The sequence below is a fragment of the Aquarana catesbeiana genome, linkage group LG01 (genome assembly GCF_042186555.1).
Source record: "Aquarana catesbeiana isolate 2022-GZ linkage group LG01, ASM4218655v1, whole genome shotgun sequence".
NCBI lineage: Eukaryota > Metazoa > Chordata > Amphibia > Anura > Ranidae > Aquarana > Aquarana catesbeiana.
The window spans coordinates 820,737,363-820,755,768 of NC_133324.1; the positions used below are offsets into that span (position 1 = coordinate 820,737,363).

At 43.2% G+C, this 18,406-nt stretch overlaps 1 protein-coding gene across 1 annotated transcript in view; it reads right to left on the bottom strand.

The window, feature by feature from the left end:
• The window catches only part of KIT (KIT proto-oncogene, receptor tyrosine kinase), a 66,282-nt gene extending 53,453 nt beyond the window's left edge, over positions 1-12,829 (bottom strand). The window contains exon 1 of the mRNA XM_073608436.1: positions 12,666-12,829. Coding sequence (XP_073464537.1) covers positions 12,666-12,702 — 37 coding nt within the window. The 5' untranslated portion in view covers positions 12,703-12,829. The remainder of the gene's footprint in view (positions 1-12,665) is intronic.
• Between the last annotated feature and the right edge of the window lie 5,577 nt (positions 12,830-18,406).

Below are 18,406 nucleotides of genomic sequence, written 5' to 3' on the forward strand. Positions count from 1 at the left end.
CTTTGGCCTAGTTCGTGGCGTCCGGCCTTGCGGACTAGGCAGAGGCCGCTGCCTTGCCTAAAAACTCCTGCCCGCAGCTCCTCAGGACCGGCGCAGTGAAAAGAAAAATCTAAAAAAATCTATTTGCTTAAATTTTGAATCGATTTGACCTCTCAACTCGATTCAAGATTTAAATCGATTTTTTCCCCAGCCCTAGTATATATAATAAAATGTTGTTAAACTTTGTATACAAACCGCCTCATGCTGTGCCTACAAAGTCCGCTTTTTTGAGATACTATTGGTTTCTTTCCCTTTTTGCTATACTTTGGATGTTGGCAAGGTGGGGTTCCTCCCTCCTAGCATGTAAGTCAGTTCTGTACAACTCTTTTTGTCCGGGTGTGTGGGTATCTTTAACTATCTAGACCCCAATTTCAAGATAGACCTCTTGAAAAATAAATTGAATAATACTACTTGCCACTACTAAAATCTGTCCATTTCAGAAATAACAATGTGATTGTAATACTAATTAGTGTCTTTTCACAATCAGTTAAAATCTATATACAGAGCTGACTGCACATAGGACAGGATGCTAAAAGAACATAGCATTTTACAACTAAAACGCAATTTATTTATCTGTCCTGAATCATTTAAAGGTCATGCACAATCAGACATATTATTGCAATAAAAGATTAACAATTACTTTTTTTCTGTCTCCCAAAATGATCTTGGTAAATAAGCACATATAGAACTGACTTATAATGAAACAAACTGAAAGACATTTCCCTGCTAATGCGTACCAGTACCACACAGCAAAAGCAAGGAACGAGCATCCAGGATGTTATGAATGCTGTTTCCTAATGTCTTTTCTATAAAATAAAGTTTAAGGAAATGAGTCACATTCCTGAAAATTGTCATGTGTCCAAAAGGAACGATGCAAGGTGTAAAAATAAAGGGACAAATAAATGTGCCTGATGAGGTTTGTGGCACTGCTGAGTTTCTGTGCAGATGGGTAATGTTGACAGTAACTGCAATCAATGATGTTTGCCACTCAAAAGGCAATAATACTGCGGTTTTGCCACACATCTCTGATATTTCCTAACATCAAAATGAGGCAATCTGTGCCATCTCTGATCCCTAGGCAACTTACATCTTAGCTGTTGATAACACCAACACGAGAATCCTGTTTTGAGTGATACAGTCTGCAAAACAAAGTCTGCTCCGTCAATGATAAATGCAGCACATAAGGCGGACATAAGCAGTGGAAGGATACCCAGAGTTCCCAAAGGTACAGAAATTGGAGAAGCCTCAAAAAAATGTGCTATGACTATTATATCCATTGTAAGCAAGAAGGTTTCTTTGAGAAAGGACTGTACCTAGCACAAAACATGTCAGATTAGAGTTTGCTCCTGCTGGCTATTTTAATAAAGGAAGATTATTTTTTATCTTGGTGTGCAGCATCCCTGTTCAAACAAATGATTGCTTCGATGGAGCCGAGCCAGCACTTGAGATGATTGTGGAGTGTAGAGTCTTGATGTTGCCTGGAGCGACACGTGAAATAATTGCAAGATGTTTACATTGCTGGAACACACAGGTGAAGGTTAGAGAACCTGTGCTTTGCAAAAACATGGAGGAAAAACATTTCAAGTGGAAGAAAAGGCTAACTCTAACTACTCTTAAAAATGTTGCCTCCCCTCCTTCTACCTATCTTGCACACCCTGTATGAAAAAGATCTGTGAACTGTGGTCCACAGACCACTGATGGTCTACGAGAAAATGTTGGTGGTCCCCAGGGGTTCTGCCACAAATCAGCATTGTAGTTGTCAATATTGTCAACACGCATTGATACCTGATACCTCCTCTGTAGTTCCGGCTCTTGTGAACTCAGAGGGAGGCGCTGGGAGTAGTGCAGAAAGCAGGAGGTGAAGAAGGAGGGTCTTCCAATGGCAGCGCTGATCACAGACTGTGGGAGGGAGCATGGAGCTCGAGCACTTGGCTGGATAGGAAGGTGAGATCCAATGATGAATCTGTGTAAGGCAGAGGTGTAATGCAGAGTGTGGGGGAGGGGTGGTTGGGGATGCAGAGAGCCGGAGCATTGTGTATGTAGCATTTAAAATTCATGTTAGTGGTCTGCGGGGTTCAAAATTGTGAATTTATCGGTCTGTGAGGTCTCAAAGGTTGGCGACCACTGCACTAAATGATTGAAAATAACTGATCTATGTATGGCCAGCCTAAGCTTCAACTAGGATTGAACTTAGGGTTGCCACCTGTCCAGGATTCACCTGGACAGTTTGGGTTTTGAATCATGTGTCCAGGTTTCAGACGGACACTTGTTCAGACTGGGCTGTGGCTCCTCAAGTAACCGAGCTAGTTAGCAAAGGACAAAGAGAAGCACACCGCTCCAGGCAAAATCAGGTGCAAGATGGATCACAGGTGCAGACCTCGGCTCACCACCGTGGAAGAAGAACAAGACAAGGAATTGGTCGCACACTGGAACTCCAAATTATCCCAATGTCATCTTTATTGTCAAAAGGGTCAGACAGATACAGGCAATGGTAGACATTTCACAAGCGATAGTTCGCAACTGAGCTAGTTACACACAAATCTGTTGCCATCCGGGAGCTGCTGGCAGCTGTCTGGGGGTAGGTTTGGCATCATTGGGGGGCAGGGTGATGATGTCAATAGCAAATTGGCCAAAATTGCTGTTCACTGCGGCACGCTATGCGCACCACATTACTACTCTCCTTGGGGCACCCAAAGGTGTCCCAGGCTGCTAAAGTGTTCGGGTTTGGCTTGAAGGAAAGGTGGCAACCCTAATTAAACTGCAGCTTGCACAGAGCTTTCTCTACTTCAGATTTAGAATACTTTATGAATCCCAAAGGGTATAGTTTCTTTCTGTATAGTTGGGTAGCTGGTACACTTCTGCTCTCTGGGTTTCTCCTTGCATGTATGCTGCACACACTGCATTCATACTTACTATACCTTAACCCATGTAGATATTTTAAACCTCTTTTTTGCAAGCTGATGCACCAAACCATCAATACCATGCCATCTTTTATTTTAAAGCTGGCATGTTAGCAGCCTTAGTGAAGTTTTTCCTGTGTAGGTAAAAATCTTTTCACACAATAACGATTTTATGTCATAGCATCCAATTTTTCATAAATCTTTGACATGTTATGCCCTTGTACATTTATATCATTTAGAGCTTTCCTATATGTTCCAAGTATGTTCATTAATTAACATCCATAGCCTACATGTACAGCCTTCTAGCTTCCAATTATAATACCTCATTACCTTCCCCTGGATAAATTCCATATTGCACACATTGTTGGAACACAGACAAGGCACACACATAAAATGTTAGTACAGGTATATGGTCAGTACATGCTCTTCTAATAACTAAGAGATTTCAAGGACCAATTACATTTACTGTCCACTTAAACCTCTCTTGATTGCACAAAAGAGATGCTTAGTGGTTTCAGGCTGAGGCCAGCTCCCCTAAAGTCAAATTATACCATTAAACCGATACTCAATTACTACTCAATTACCACCCATAATAGCATCCGAGAGATTGAACTGCACAACTCACTTGTGGTATTAAACATAAAAGAGACGTTTTTGACCCAAAGATCATGATTCGTGCACTTAACAAGGGTCGTGATTCCAGAAATACCAATGAAGTAGAAGTAACCGTCTACACCAGCACTGCCTGTGATTACAAGAAAACTATAAATCAAGTCACTTGTCTTACTTGCTGTCAAAATACTTCCATAAATACACACCTGCAATCTGCATTAGACAACAGAAATCATGCAATCAGCTTCTATACAAAAATAACAGGGATATGCAAATAATCAGTTCCTGCTGAGACGGGAGGGAAGGAGTGTCTGGAAAGCAGCAGGTCTTTTTCACCGTTGTCTGGGAAGGCAGCACTACCCATAAAGGTGTGAACACAGAAGAATTATTTAGTCCATTATAATAGAATACAATTTAAATTGCCTTAGGTACAACAGTCATGGGCATTTTATCAAGGTACAGTTAAAGCTGAACAGATATGAAAAAAACCAAACATTTTAATATTATTAAGTACAGAAAGTAATACTGCCTAAACAGTAGTCAGGGCTCTATTACTCTATACAGTGCTACCAGATCAGCCTACAACCATAAACAGGAAGGATGAGCACAAGGATTTAGAAGGAGCCACCTTCAAATAGACCATAACCAAAACCATACTCAAATGCAGACGTATTTGGTGAGGAGCTGTCTGACTCCAGGGAGGGGAGGTGTCACCTTGTAAATGATACTGCTACTACATGCTAGAGGACCGGTAAGAAACCATTAGCTTCATGTTTTCTTATACTACTTGGTGGTAAAGGACCAGTAAGACATCATTAGCCTCATGTTCTCTTATGCTACTTGGTGGTAGAGGACCAGTAAGAAACCATTAGTCTCATGTTTTCTTATACTACTTGGTGGTAGAGGACTAGTAGGAAACCATTAGCCCCATGTTTTCTTATACTATTTGGTGGTAGAGGACCAGTAAGAAACCATTAGCCCCATGTTTTTTTTATACTACTTGGTTGTAGAGGACCAGTAGGAAACCATTAGTCCCATGTTTTCTTATACTACTTGGTGGTAGAGTACCAGTAAGAAACCATTAATCCCATGTTTTCTTATACTACTTGGTGGTAGAGGACTAGTAGGAAACCATTAGTACCATGTTTTCTTATACTACTTGTTGGACCAGAATCCAACAATAGAGTACAGTTGTTCCCATAGACAGCCACTAAGTGCTGCTGAAATTAAAATATCATTCCAGTACTCTACGTCAAGAAAACCTAGAAACTGAATGAGGAGGACCTTTCCCTTTTATTACATAAGGGGTATGATTTCCACATAGGGGAAATACACTTCAACAGCATTCAACACTTAATTGGTATTTCAAAGAGCTGTTCAAGAAGAATACTTGGCATAGTATATTTTACATAGTTATTTTTTTCCACCTTGGACTATGTATATATCATATCTGGCCAATGCCCCTGGAAGCTGGAAATCACTAAAGTGGACACTGCTACTCTATTGATCTCCACTTGTTTCTGGGTCCTGTGCTGAGCGGTCGGACTGATGGATTCTGAACACAGAAGGTTGGCTGCTCAGCATGGGCGCTATTCAGATAATGAATAAACGCAAAGCTTTCCCTGACTGAATGAGGCGGAGAGGAGGGACAGTGATGCCACTTTATCTACCTCGTCCAATCAGAGAACACTTTGCCTTCATTCAGATAATGCAAAGCGTTCTTTAAATAACGCCCGTGCTGAGTGACCAACCTCCTGGCTGGCAATTCAGCACAGGACCCGAAAACAAGTGGAGACTACTGGTGTGTGATTTCTAGCTTCTGGGGACATTGGTTAGGTATGGTATATACATAGTTTACATTGGTATAAGCCAGATCAATGTAGCTATGTACAAATATCCCATGCCTGGAATTCTTTAATAAAAAAAGTTGGTGAATCATTGTAGAGAAGTAGCTTAAAAAAATGACACAAAAGAATGGATATTAGTAATGAAAAAAAAGACTAAATAGGGAAGGTATACTGTGGCTTTCTAACTGTTAAAGACAGAAGTAGCCCATAGCTATAATAAAACTTGACAGAAGTACACCTGTTTCATTATTAGACATTATGGAACATTTTTTACCTTCTATTTGCTTACAAACAGGTCATTAGTGAGCTATGAAGATTTCCAATGAAGGTATTTATAACAGTTAAGGCACCAGAATTTAAAAGGCAGTCAGGCGTCAGATAAAAAAAAAACACTGAATGCAGTTGTGTAAATCTCAAAAAAAAAAAAAAAAAAAAGTATCTGGATATCCTTCATCTAGAAACCAGTGAGGTAGATTTACTGATGGCAAATAAACTGTGCACTCTGCAAGAGCTTTAGTTCCAGAGCTTAGTAAAAGAGATGAATCTTCACTTTGCAAAGAATAACCAATCATATGCAAGCAAAATATATAGAACAAAATGCATTTTGCTTGTACATGATTGGATGATAGAAGTCTGCAGAGCTTCCCTCATATACCAAGCTCTGGAGCAAATGGCCTTGTAGAGTGCAACTGCACTTGCAAAGTGAGCAGTCTATTTTCCTTTAGTAAATCAACCCCAATAAGACTCTACTACGTGCTCAGAGGAGCAAAAAGTAAAGCTGGACATACAGTTTGAATTTCGACATGAATCATCCAAAGTTCAAACCTTGAGTAGCCCTGTCGGCACCACCCAGCTTTGGAGTTAGTGGTCTGTTTGTGGTCTGTTTGTCATAACAAGCAAGCTAAGCATCAGTACTCTTTATTACTCAGTGAAATCTTTCAAAAAGCTACAAATCATTGTAACCAATGCGTCCTTTCACTGTATCTGGGCTCAACCTTGATTGAAGCTTGGCCAAAAGTGATAGCCTGGTACATCGATATTGCAGGTAGATCTTCCCATCTATGGGCAGACTCTGTCTAAACCATCACAACCAACTACACCACCGCAATATACGTTTAATAAACCACATTATTAAACATCTGTATTTGAGCAATTGCTGACTTGTCATGTGGTTCCTGTTTACCATTACTACCTTCATTACGCACAGGAAGGAAAAAAAAAAATCTGAAGTCCTAAAGACAAGCCATCTTGGTACGTATTTAATCCATGTGTGCAACAAATAAACATTACCTGAATGAGCACCAGGTATGTGGATTTTCGGTCTAGACTTTGAAAAATGTGCAGAGGTTGCTTGTAAATTCCTATCCATATTTGCTTTCCAAAGATTATAACAAGCAAACGGCAGCTCAGCAGCCATTATAACTCTTTGAAGCCTCCATTAGCTGGTCATCTACACAGGATTTAACTTGTGTTTTACATCTTTATTAACTTGGGCACCACAAAGGAAATGGGAAATGGTAAAGACACCTTCTAACATTGCGTAAACTCTCTTGTGGTGACAGGCTCTATAGAAGGCATTGTTATCAAAGTCACACATATAGGGGGATGGAGGGCAGTTTAACTCTTTCATGACCTTATTTTACATTTTAGATTATGAGCCAAAAGGACAGAAAGAGGTCAGGATCAATTAAGTGTATGTCAGTGCAATATAAAAAAAAACATATGCAGTACATCTCTGCAATACATGCACATTTCTCAATGTGTTATCCTTTTAAAGATTGTGCATGAACAGAAGAATACCGGTTGATCTGCCAGAAATGTGCTGTGGATTGAGCCTTGTCTGGTTCGCTCTTGTCAAACGTCTTAAACCCACTTAAAGGAGAAGTACGGCCAATGCTCGTTTGGCTGTACTTCTCCAGCGGATAACAGGATTGCAGTTCATTCTGCATTCCTGTGACCCGTTTTCAGCAGACAGCAGGCTGAAGCCTGCTGTTGGCTGATGTCACAGAGCGGGTCCAGGCTCGGGCAAGATCACGACATTGGAGTCAGGATCTGCTCACATGCCTGGACCGACACCCGGCGAGCCACCGAGAGCCTGAGCTGGCTGTTCCCACCCCCTCTACAGCCCACCACTCCAGTGAGGAGGGGGGGGGGGGTTAGAGCAGAGAGCTGCTGACAGTCCCCAGCTCTCTGCTCAGGGAGCTGTGAGAAATGAGGGATCAGCAGTGTTTGATCGCTCAATTCTCAGTGTTAGAGATGCTGGGGGAAAGATGCAGCATCAGACCGATGCTGCACCCACCGAGGTAAGTATGATCCAAAAAAAACAAAAAACCCATACATCTCTTTTAAGCTTAAGCTGACCATACATTACTCAAATATCGGCCAACTCTTGCAGAACTGGCCAAAATAGGAACTGTGGGTGACTCTGTGGGTGCAAAATTGTCATCCGAACAGTGAATACATCCTATCAGATGCAGTCACTGTTCGGGTATTCAGGTAGCCGATGGTTCTTGCGATTGAATACAATAACTGGCTTCTGAGATGTCTCCATCAATTCTGCCATGGGGGAATCAAAATTGAGCCATGTGTAGTTAGCATGACTCTCCCATCTTCACAACATAAAAGCTAATCATTCTATAGTATCAAGGTAAGAACTGGGAAGGATAGTTACTCTCCTTGAGACAGCAATACAAAAATTGTGCACAAGACAAAGGACAGCTCTAAATTTCTGACATGATCAACAGGCAATTTTGAACAGATATAACAAAATGCTTTCAATTGAATTTTTAACAGAGCAAAATGGAGCAAATGAGAAGTTCTTTGTTAGGGTTTACACTTTATATAGAATGCATGTAAACTATAGATAGTCATAACACGCGTATGTACATGGACTGATAGCATTTAAGAAGAAGATCGGCACATTAATGCTTGGTGGAACTGTAGGAGCTCACAAGTGGAAGCATGGAGCTGAGAAGACGCCCTGGTGCTGCTTGTAGCCCAGCTCCGAAAAATCCATCTATCTGAGAACGTTTATTCTCTTATGATGATTGGCAGGTGATGTCATATAATGGTTGTAGTCTTTTGCAGTCACAATCAAAACCACAAAAATCTTAAATGTACTAGTAGGAGATATACTAAGAAATTAGCGTTCCCTGAATATAGGGATGCAGGATGAGCAGGCACAATTTGGTCATCTTCAAGGCATCACAGTTTACAGAGTTCTGAAGCTTGCACGTGTAAGTTATAACAAGGGAGTGGTGCTGGTGCCTCATATACCATAGTGACCTGGATAGTTTTCAAAGTCTGTGTGATTGATGTCACCGCTGAGACCTGTATGTCTGCCATCATGGATAAGATGTTGTTACTCTTTCATTTTTTGAGCTGCTTATACCTTAAGTCAAAAACTGAAAATAAAACATACTTCCAAATACTACACTAATACAATTTAGTTTTTCATCACAACAGATCCACTGGCAACAAACACCTGCTTACTTCTTGCATCTGGCACGTACTCCCTGCACAGCCTGAAAAGCTCTGTTATATCTCTTCGGTGTGCCAAATACCTACACATTCCGAACATTGACATGGGCACCACACTTGCACTTTATCCCTGTTATGTGTGGATCAGTTGGTTGAAATGCATTGGACTAATAACGAAGTCAACAAACCAACAACAGTCACTATTGGTAATTCTAATTCTTGGTGGATAATTTTCCTCTTCAAAACACAATAACCTTTGTCAGTATTAAGTCAGAAAAACTATACTAAATGCTCTCAGCCTCAGCAAAATTGGCTGAAGGGTACATCAGCCATTATCAACCAGCGTTCCATGGAACCCTGAAGTTCCTTCAGAGATTGCAAGGGGTTCCAGTGGCTGATTGGTCTCCAACCTGGTGGTGCTTGTATAGCCCAATGCTATTCGGCAGAGCCAGAATCATGATACAAGTGATCTTTTTAGCGGGCTGTAGGGTTGGCATTCAGACCACCACCAAGGGGAGGGCATTCTTCCCACTGATCACTAATGAATTCATTTTTTACGGGGGTCCTTGAGACCTAAAAATGGTTTTAAGGGTTCCTCTGTGGTATAAAATTTGGGAAAGCCTAGGGTACGTCAACTTCCTAAGGAAAGGGAAAAACGTTATTGCCTCTGGATTTGACAACAGAATAACACTAGCATTGACACCAAACAGCAGTCAAGCATTAAAAAGTTATCCAAAGTTTGTGCCTGGGATGGGTGGATTCCACTGCGCTATTCAGTCCTTGGTGGACTTGTCACTACCTATCATTGTTAGTGGAAAACCTGCCATTGTGTGGCAGCCCTAATATAAAGAATTGTAGCACTTTTCCAATTTGTCACTGAAGAACTTTCCTAAACATATTCACACCCTCTGCTAGTGTCTGTTCTTGAAGGTCAACTCCTGGGGATAGTAGAGGCAATCTGTGTTGTCTCAGGCTCTCTTATCTCTAGTCTTGTAACCGTAACAACAACTTAAGGCACTCATTTTCTACTATCCTCTACAAAGACATGTCTAAGGTTTCAGCAAAGTTTTCATTCAGTGCCACGGCAACCGTTCAAAGGCACAAAACTGACACAGCAAGAAAAAAAAATAAAAGAACTAGATTGTCCACTGACCTGTTAGCTAGCTACTAGAGGCATTCTGTCAGATGAAAGCCATAATCACTACTAAAATAAGTTAAGTTAAGACTGCATCAGTTCAAAGATTCACAGCGACACTATATGAAAAACACACACACCAACACACAAGCTAACAATTGTTGCAAACATCAAACGTAATCATGAGCATCCTATAAATATCACATTCATTGATCAAAGCAAACAAACAAAAATGAGCTTTGCTGAAACGTATACTTCAGACTCTATTCAAGCTATTCTCAACCAGGGTTCAGTGGAAGCCTAGGGTTGCTCCAGAGGTTTTCTAGGAGTTCTTTTGGCAGTGGCTGATTGACTTCCAATCTGATGGTGCCTGCTTAGTTTTGGAGCCAAAACCACTTGGCAAAGCTTGACATGCCACCAATGGTCGCTGTCTGAAAGGGAATTCTGCCCCACACTGAAAGGAGGACATTCTTCTAACTGACCACCAGTGTAAGCTGCATTTCTCCCACTGATCACCAATGACTTGGTTTTCTAAGGGGTTCCCCAAAACCTAAAAATTTGAAGGGTTCCTCTGGGGTAAAAAGGTTAAGAAAGGCAACTCTAGTTCAATATTTCTCAACTGTATTGAGACAATCAAGAAGTACTTACTCCCTAAGTCAGTGTTTACTGAGCGCCCCTTGATAGGTATCATTTATGATGGAACCACACTTGTGCATTTTGGCAAAATGTGATTTTTATTGAAATAAAAAGGAAAACGCATCTTGCCAAAACACAACACATGCGATGCATGGCTCAACTCTATTCTAAAGTCACCCTAGACGCAAGTTATAATTTACATTCTTATTTTCTAAGCAATCCACTGGTTTTTAAAATAACTAAAAGAATGATCTCTGTGTTACAATTGATTTTTATTCATCTGCATTCTTATGAATTTATTTCTAAGAATCAGAAGTAACCCCCCACCAATACATCCTCTTCATACCAATTAAGAAGATGAAGTGATCCCACCACTATTACCCCCTCTTCTTATCAATTAATTTCTAAGGGAAGTGATCCCACCACAAGTGCCCCCTCTTCATAACAATATATTTCTAAACAGGAGAAGTGATCCCACCACTGGTACCCCCTCTTCTTATCAATTTATTTCTAAGAAGGAGAATCGATCCCGCCACTAGTACCATCTCTTCTTATCAAGTCCTTTCTAAGAGAAGTGATCCCAACACTAGTACCCCCTCTTTATAACAATATATTTATAAACAGGAGAAGTGATCCCACCACTGGTACCCCCTCTTCAGAACAATATATTTTTAAGCAGGAGAAGTGATCCCACCACTGGTACCCCCTCTTCAGAACAATATATTTTTAAGCAGGAGAAGTGATCCCACCACTGGTACCCCCTCTTCAGAACAATATATTTCTAAACAGGAGAAGCGATCCCACCACTGGTACCCCCTCTTCAGAACAATATATTTCTAAACAGGAGAAGCGATCCCACCACTGGTACCCCCTCTTCAGAACAATATATTTCTAAACAGGAGAAGCGATCCCACCACTGGTACCCCCTCTTCAGAACAATATATTTCTTAACAGGAGAAGTGATCCCACCACTGGTACCCCCTCTTCAGAACAATATATTTCTAAGCAAAAAAAGTGATCCCACCACCAGTACCCCCTCTTCTTATCAATTTATTTCTAAGAAGGAGAATCGATCCCATCACTAGTACCATCTCTTCTTATCAAGTCCTTTCTAAGAGTAGTGATCCCAACACTAGTACCCCCTCTTCTTATCAACACATTTCTAAGAAGCAGAGGTGATCCCATCACTAAGCCCCCCTTGGCCGAAGAACAAGGCTCTAGTCATGTCAGTTCTCTGCAGGCACCGATGCTGAGATAGTGAATTCAGAGCTTTCCCTGGCACATAATGTGAAATCGTTATAACATGCAAATGACATAGACCCAGGTCTGAGCCCCTGGCAGCACCCTGGCACAGAGAAGCTGTCTGCCCTGGCATCGGTTAGCCACGTGTACCATCCGCTCCTCTGATTGGTCACCTGCCAGTACAATGTATCCAAACCTGACCATGACCCCTGTGCAAGTGTCCATGTCAGACCATAACGCATGACCCTTGTATAATGTGACCATAGCATGACCCTTGTACGAGAATACTGGTAGTAGTACTGCATTCATCACATGCACTACAAGACCTTTCTTGGGAACTACAAGTCCCAGCACCTCCAGTCTGAGTGGTAAAGACACGCTGTGACTTGTAGTGCCACAAGCGGTGGCCTGATGTGAAACAACCTCTCCCCCAGCACCTGCACCATGCTAATCATTACAGAGATGTGTACACAAGCAGTGTCCGCCCAGACAGTGCGATCCGTGCAATGTCACAACCCCACTACAATCATCACAATATTTCCCTGGACTGTTATCAAACACGTGTGCCGAGACAATTGTATGATAATAGAAGACGTGGCCGGACGTCCCTCTGGATCACCCGGACAATGTATAGGACGTCCTACAACACACACATATACTGCTACATCGCAGCAGCCTGGAAAACTTCTCCGCACAGAGAAGCAAACATCGGATCACACAATATAGAAGGAGGATGCTCAGTAATAAGAAGGATAAAGGAAGATCCAAGCTGACCTGCAAGAAGCAGCAAGCACACAAAATCCCAGCCCATGGTACAAGCAACAGGAGGCGGAGGGCGGGCGGCTGCGAGCACCCCGGACAGTCCCGACAATTCTCTAAGTCCCCAATCCACAGGCTGCACTTCTTCCAACTGACCTCCTGAACAGGAGCAGCCAAGGTATAGAGCAGGCACTACTGTCCCGGACACGCCCCCGACTCCGCCCCTTATACACAGCGCTGTGCATGGTGCTGCTACACAGTGCGGGGAGAGATCAGATCACAGCTCAGTCCATAGACAGCCCAGCACCAGATCACAGCTAAGCAGGGTCAGTCCATAGAGAGCTCAGCATCAGATCACAGCTCAGTCCATAGACAGCCCAGCACCAGATCACAGCTAAGCAGGGTCAGTCCATAGAGAGCTCAGCATCAGATCACAGCTCAGTCCATAGAGAGCCCAGCATCAGATCACAGCTCAGCAGGGTCAGTCCATAGAGAGCTCAGCATCAGATCACAGCTCAGTCCATAGACAGCCCAGCACCAGATCACAGCTAAGCAGGGTCAGTCCATAGAGAGCTCAGCTCAGCAGGGTCAGTCCATAGAGAGCTCAGCAGGGTCAGTCCATAGAGAGCTCAGCAGGGTCAGTCCATAGAGAGCTCAGCAGGGTCAGTCCATAGAGAGCTCAGCAGGGTCAGTCCATAGAGAGCTCAGTTCAGCAGGGTCAGTCCATAGAGAGCTCAGCAGGGTCAGTCCATACACAGCTCAGCAGGGTCAGTCCATGCACAGCTCAGCAGGGTCAGTCCATAGAGAGCTCAGCAGGGTCAGTCCATACACAGCTCAGCAGGGTCAGTCCATAGACAGCTCAGCAGGGTCAGTCCATACACAGCTCAGCAGGGTCAGTCCATAGACAGCTCAGCAGGGTCAGTCCATGCACAGCTCAGCAGGGTCAGTCCATGCACAGCTCAGCAGGGTCAGTCCATGCACAGCTCAGCAGGGTCAGTCCATAGAGAGCTCAGCAGGGTCAGTCCATAGAGAGCTCAGCAGGCTCAGTCCATAGAGAGCTCAGCAGGCTCAGTCCATAGAGAGCTCAGCTCAGCAGGTTCAGTCCATGCACAGCTCAGCAGGGTCAGTCCATAGAGAGCTCAGCAGGGTCAGTCCATAGAGAGCTCAGCTCAGCAGGGTCAGTCCATGCACAGCTCAGCAGGGTCAGTCCATGTACAGCTCAGCAGGGTCAGTCCATAGACAGCTCAGCAGGGTCAGTCCATGCACAGCTCAGCAGGGTCAGTCCATGCACAGCTCAGCAGGGTCAGTCCATGCACAGCTCAGCAGGGTCAGTCCATAGACAGCTCAGCAGGGTCAGTCCATGCACAGCTCAGCAGGGTCAGTCCATGCACAGCTCAGCAGGGTCAGTCCATGCACAGCTCAGCAGGGTCAGTCCATGCACAGCTCAGCAGGGTCAGTCCATGCACAGCTCAGCAGGGTCAGTCCATGCACAGCTCAACTGGGTCAGTCCATAGACAGCTCAGCATCAGATCACAGCTCAGCAGGGTCATTCCATGCACAGCATACACTTCACAGGCAGATGAAGAGTGCTGAGCTGAGTCCTTCACCTGCGGGCTTCAGATCCCAGTATAGTTTTTTGGGTGCTCCTGACACTTTTGGGGAACCCCACTTCTCATTTGAGTCCCCTGAGTCTGGTATATGAAAGAGGGAAAGCTATTAGCACATTATACTACAAAGAACCCACACTTGGTACCTCTGCTGGTTATGTGGATCAGGATTTAGGGCTCATTCCCAGTGCAGTTTGCTTATGTCCTTCTGTTTCAGTCCATACTAAAAGCCCTGCATTGGTGTGCACTGAAAAAAGTAGGACGGGATGCATTTTTATGCAGCTGGTTGAGACACGCTCCTCTGTATTGCAATGCACGGATGTGCATAGATTTGATTGAAAGGTCATTTTGTGACAATTTTATAAAGTTTAAAAAAAGAAGCAAACAGTGTGATGCTTTGTGGCAATGCAACGCATGGCCCCTACACAACGCATGCCAGGGGCATACACTGTACAGAACATAACTCACTTCCACTGTGAATGGGCCAACAAGGGTCACTTAAAGTGGAACTAAAAGCCCTGTACTTACCTCCTTTCTAATGGTCTGAGTCCCCAGCTGGTGTTGGCATCTTCTTCCCAGGTGCTGGTCTTCAGGAATTATCATTGGCCATTGGGGATGACATAACTCCTGCGCAGTAATCTTGGAATGCAGGGACCATGCCAGAGATGTAAGCTGAGCTGTGCATGAAGACTGCGAGCAGACAGGCAGATCAGTGTATTTTATTGTAGAGACATTGCATGCTGCTCACAATCTTTTATAAAATGCCTTCTGTTCTGTTTTGAAGACCGGTTCACACCACAATTTCTGCATTCCAAATGCATTTCTGCATGCATGTTTTTTTTATGCGTTTTTTTTATGATACGTTACATTGTGTTTTTTCCTCTCTTTTTTTTCTTGATCTCAGTTGGGGACAAGTGCATTCCGGTGCATTTTTTATGTGTTTTGCTGCATTCCAGATGCATTCCACACAGAAAAAATGCAACAGGTTCTACTTTTGCTGACTGCACGGAAACGCAATGCACTGGTGTGAACTATGGCCATTGGAATCCTTGTTAACTGCTGCCCATACGTTTTTGATGCAGAATAAAAACGTACTGGACTGCATTTGGTGTGAACCAACCCTAATGCCACTGGGGTTTTTCTCACCAATACATTATCTGCCCCATACTTTTTGTAATTTTTTAAAGAAAAGCACCCTATAATAGCAGATTAAACCCTAATTACGGGCTGCTTTTTAAATGTATCCATGCAGTGCCCTCCCCCCTCTCTGACATCATGGGTTAAAGAGGAACTGCAGTCTGCTCACATAATTTGTAATAAAAACATCTTGGCCATTCCGGAGCTTCCCTCCAACCACTTTGCATATTATTTTATATATACTGTGATTCTGTACTTGCCAAATATGCTGCAGAAATCTCCCTCCACTAAGTCTGGCTGCAGCCATTTTAACTGTGGGCAGCTGAAGCTGTTGCCTGTTCACTTCTAGATTTACACAGACACGCAGAGGCACACCTCCAGCTCTGCAGCCCTGCAGCTTTCCTTGGTCCTCTTATGACTCATCCCCCCTCCCTTCCTTGCAAACTCTCAAAAGAGTGAAAAAGAGAGAGCTGTGCATGATGTGATAAGCCTAGGCTAATGACCAGACAAGAAACAGGAAGTGGACTGTATAAGGTATTTACTGGCAGAAAAAGAAAATTTTACTATCCAAAGTTAAAATAACAAGGGCAGAAGATTTAATAGATGGAAAGATGAAAAAATGACAGAAGAGCCGCTTTAACCTCTCTTTGGCGAGGATGAGGGGAGGAATAAGCGCAAATAACTTATTATTTGCCCCCCTGGCAGTTGGCATTCTTCTCAGCTGTCTAATATAGTGGGTTGTGGACGGGTCCTCACCATCCTTCTCTACAATGCAGGATTGCTGGCCTTGCATTGTACATGATATTGTCAGAAAGCTGCAACCAGCCTGGGTGGGGGCTTCCTGGGAAAGAAGAGGAAGTCTGGTTCATAGCTCCCAACTGTCCCTGATTTCGAGGGACTGTCCCTGATTTGGAGCAATGTCCCTCTGACCCTCTTTCCCCCTCATTTGTCCCTCATTTTGGTCTGATCCATATAGCTGTATATAAAATGCACTTTTTATCTTTCAAAAAGTGTTTCCCAGTGCTAAACCTTTCATCCAAATTCTAAATTGCTGCATTTGTACATTTTAGAAGCCAATATAAAGGAACAGTATGGATAAAAAAAGCCCTTCTGGATTTAATTAAGCTTTTTCTTGGATTAATTCACCTTTAAGGGGGTGTGGCAGGGGGCGTGTCCCATGCCTACATACGTTTGCTGGTAGGTGTCCCTCATTCCCATCTCATAATATTGGGAGGTATGCTGGTTGACCAAGGAATAAGGTAGATATTTGTACTTATTCGTACCCCTCCCTTACCAAATGGCCATTTAACCCATGCAGTGCACAGAAGATTCCACTGCATTGGATCCTACACACACATTTACTTATCCCCACCTCAGCCAAATGAGCAGACAAATGCTTGTAAGGTTGGGGTGATAAGTGTCAATACTTACTTCGTTCCTCCTTCTCCCAGCAGCCAACGCTGTTCTCTGCTGTCCAATGTCCGGGGCCCTAGGTTTTGGGCTGGCCCCCACTTTCCTCCTGTGTGGTGGGGACCCCACTGCATAGATACATATATACCTCATTGGCAGGTGCTGACTCAGCTCTTTTGAAGAACTACAGGTCATGACATATCTTCTGCATCTGACAACTTTCCAGGAATGACGTATATCTGGTCCGCGGACAACTGATGTGGTTCTATCGGCTGGCCCCTGAGTCACTAGTGTGTCCATTTATTTCCATGGGAAGCCCAATTATCAGTCTGCCAGACTCCAATGTCACACATACACCCCGTCACTTTTTATCATCGTTTTTTTCAGAATTGCATTTTATTGCATTAGCAGAACTTTAGAAATACAGAGAAATTGCTACATCAAAATAATAATAAAAAAAAATTAACCTATTTTCGAGCACACCATTCACATTACAATTAAGTTGAAACAAAAAGTCTTCCACCGTATCCTGATCTAACTGGAAACTTCCATGGCATCTGAATCAAAGTGGCACTATATACAATGCAATTATTATTATTATACAGGATTTATAGCGCCGGCAGTTTACACAGCGCTTTACAACATAAGGGCTGATAGTACAGTTACCATACAATTCAATACAGGAGGAATCAGAGGGCCCTGCTCCTTGGAGCTTACAATCTAAGGGGGAGGGCCAAGAGATAAGAGAGGTAATAACTGTGGGGGATGGGCTGATGAAGACAATAAATGTGCAGTTGTTAGGTGGGGGCTGGATAGACTTCTCAGAAGAGAAACGTTTTGAGGGATCGTCTGAAAGTTGACAAAGTAAAGCCTCGTACACACGATCGGATTTTCGTCCAGGAATTGTGTGATGACAGACTGTTTGCCTAAAATCTGACCGTTAGTACGCTCCAACAGACAATTGTTGTCCAACTTTCCGCCAACAAATGTTGGATGGCAGGCCAGTAAATTTCCGGCAGACAACGGTCTGTTGTCAGATTTTCCTATCGTCTGTACACCAGTCCATCACACAAAAGTCAAAAGTACAAACATGCATGTGCAGAATTAATGCACGACATTAGCAGAAGGTGCCCAAAGGGTGGCGCTCAAGAGCTGAAATTCCTTGTAGTACGTCATTACGTTCGTGTTTGTTGGCCGACAATTGTGTGCCGTTTGTATGCAAGACAAGTTCCTGGCACATGCCCTTCGGAAAAAAATCTGACACTTTGTTGGCCAACAATCCGATCGTGTGTACGCGGCTTAAGAGATAGTCTGACTGACTGGGGTAGAGAGTTCCAGAGGATTGGAGAGGCTCTGGATCATCGAACACATACTGTATGGTGGCCACACACACTTTGATTTTATTATCTGATCGATGTGCAATTCAGTTAAAACAATCAAATCCACAAACAACTGAAAAGCCAGATCTTCCCTTTCAATCTATGTTGACCTGATTTAGATCAGATTCGATCAAATGGAGTCCTTTGGCCAGGGTGGAAAATGATTGTTTTGAATCGATTGGCAGCTCTGAAATACTTTGCTTATGATCACATTATGAGATTG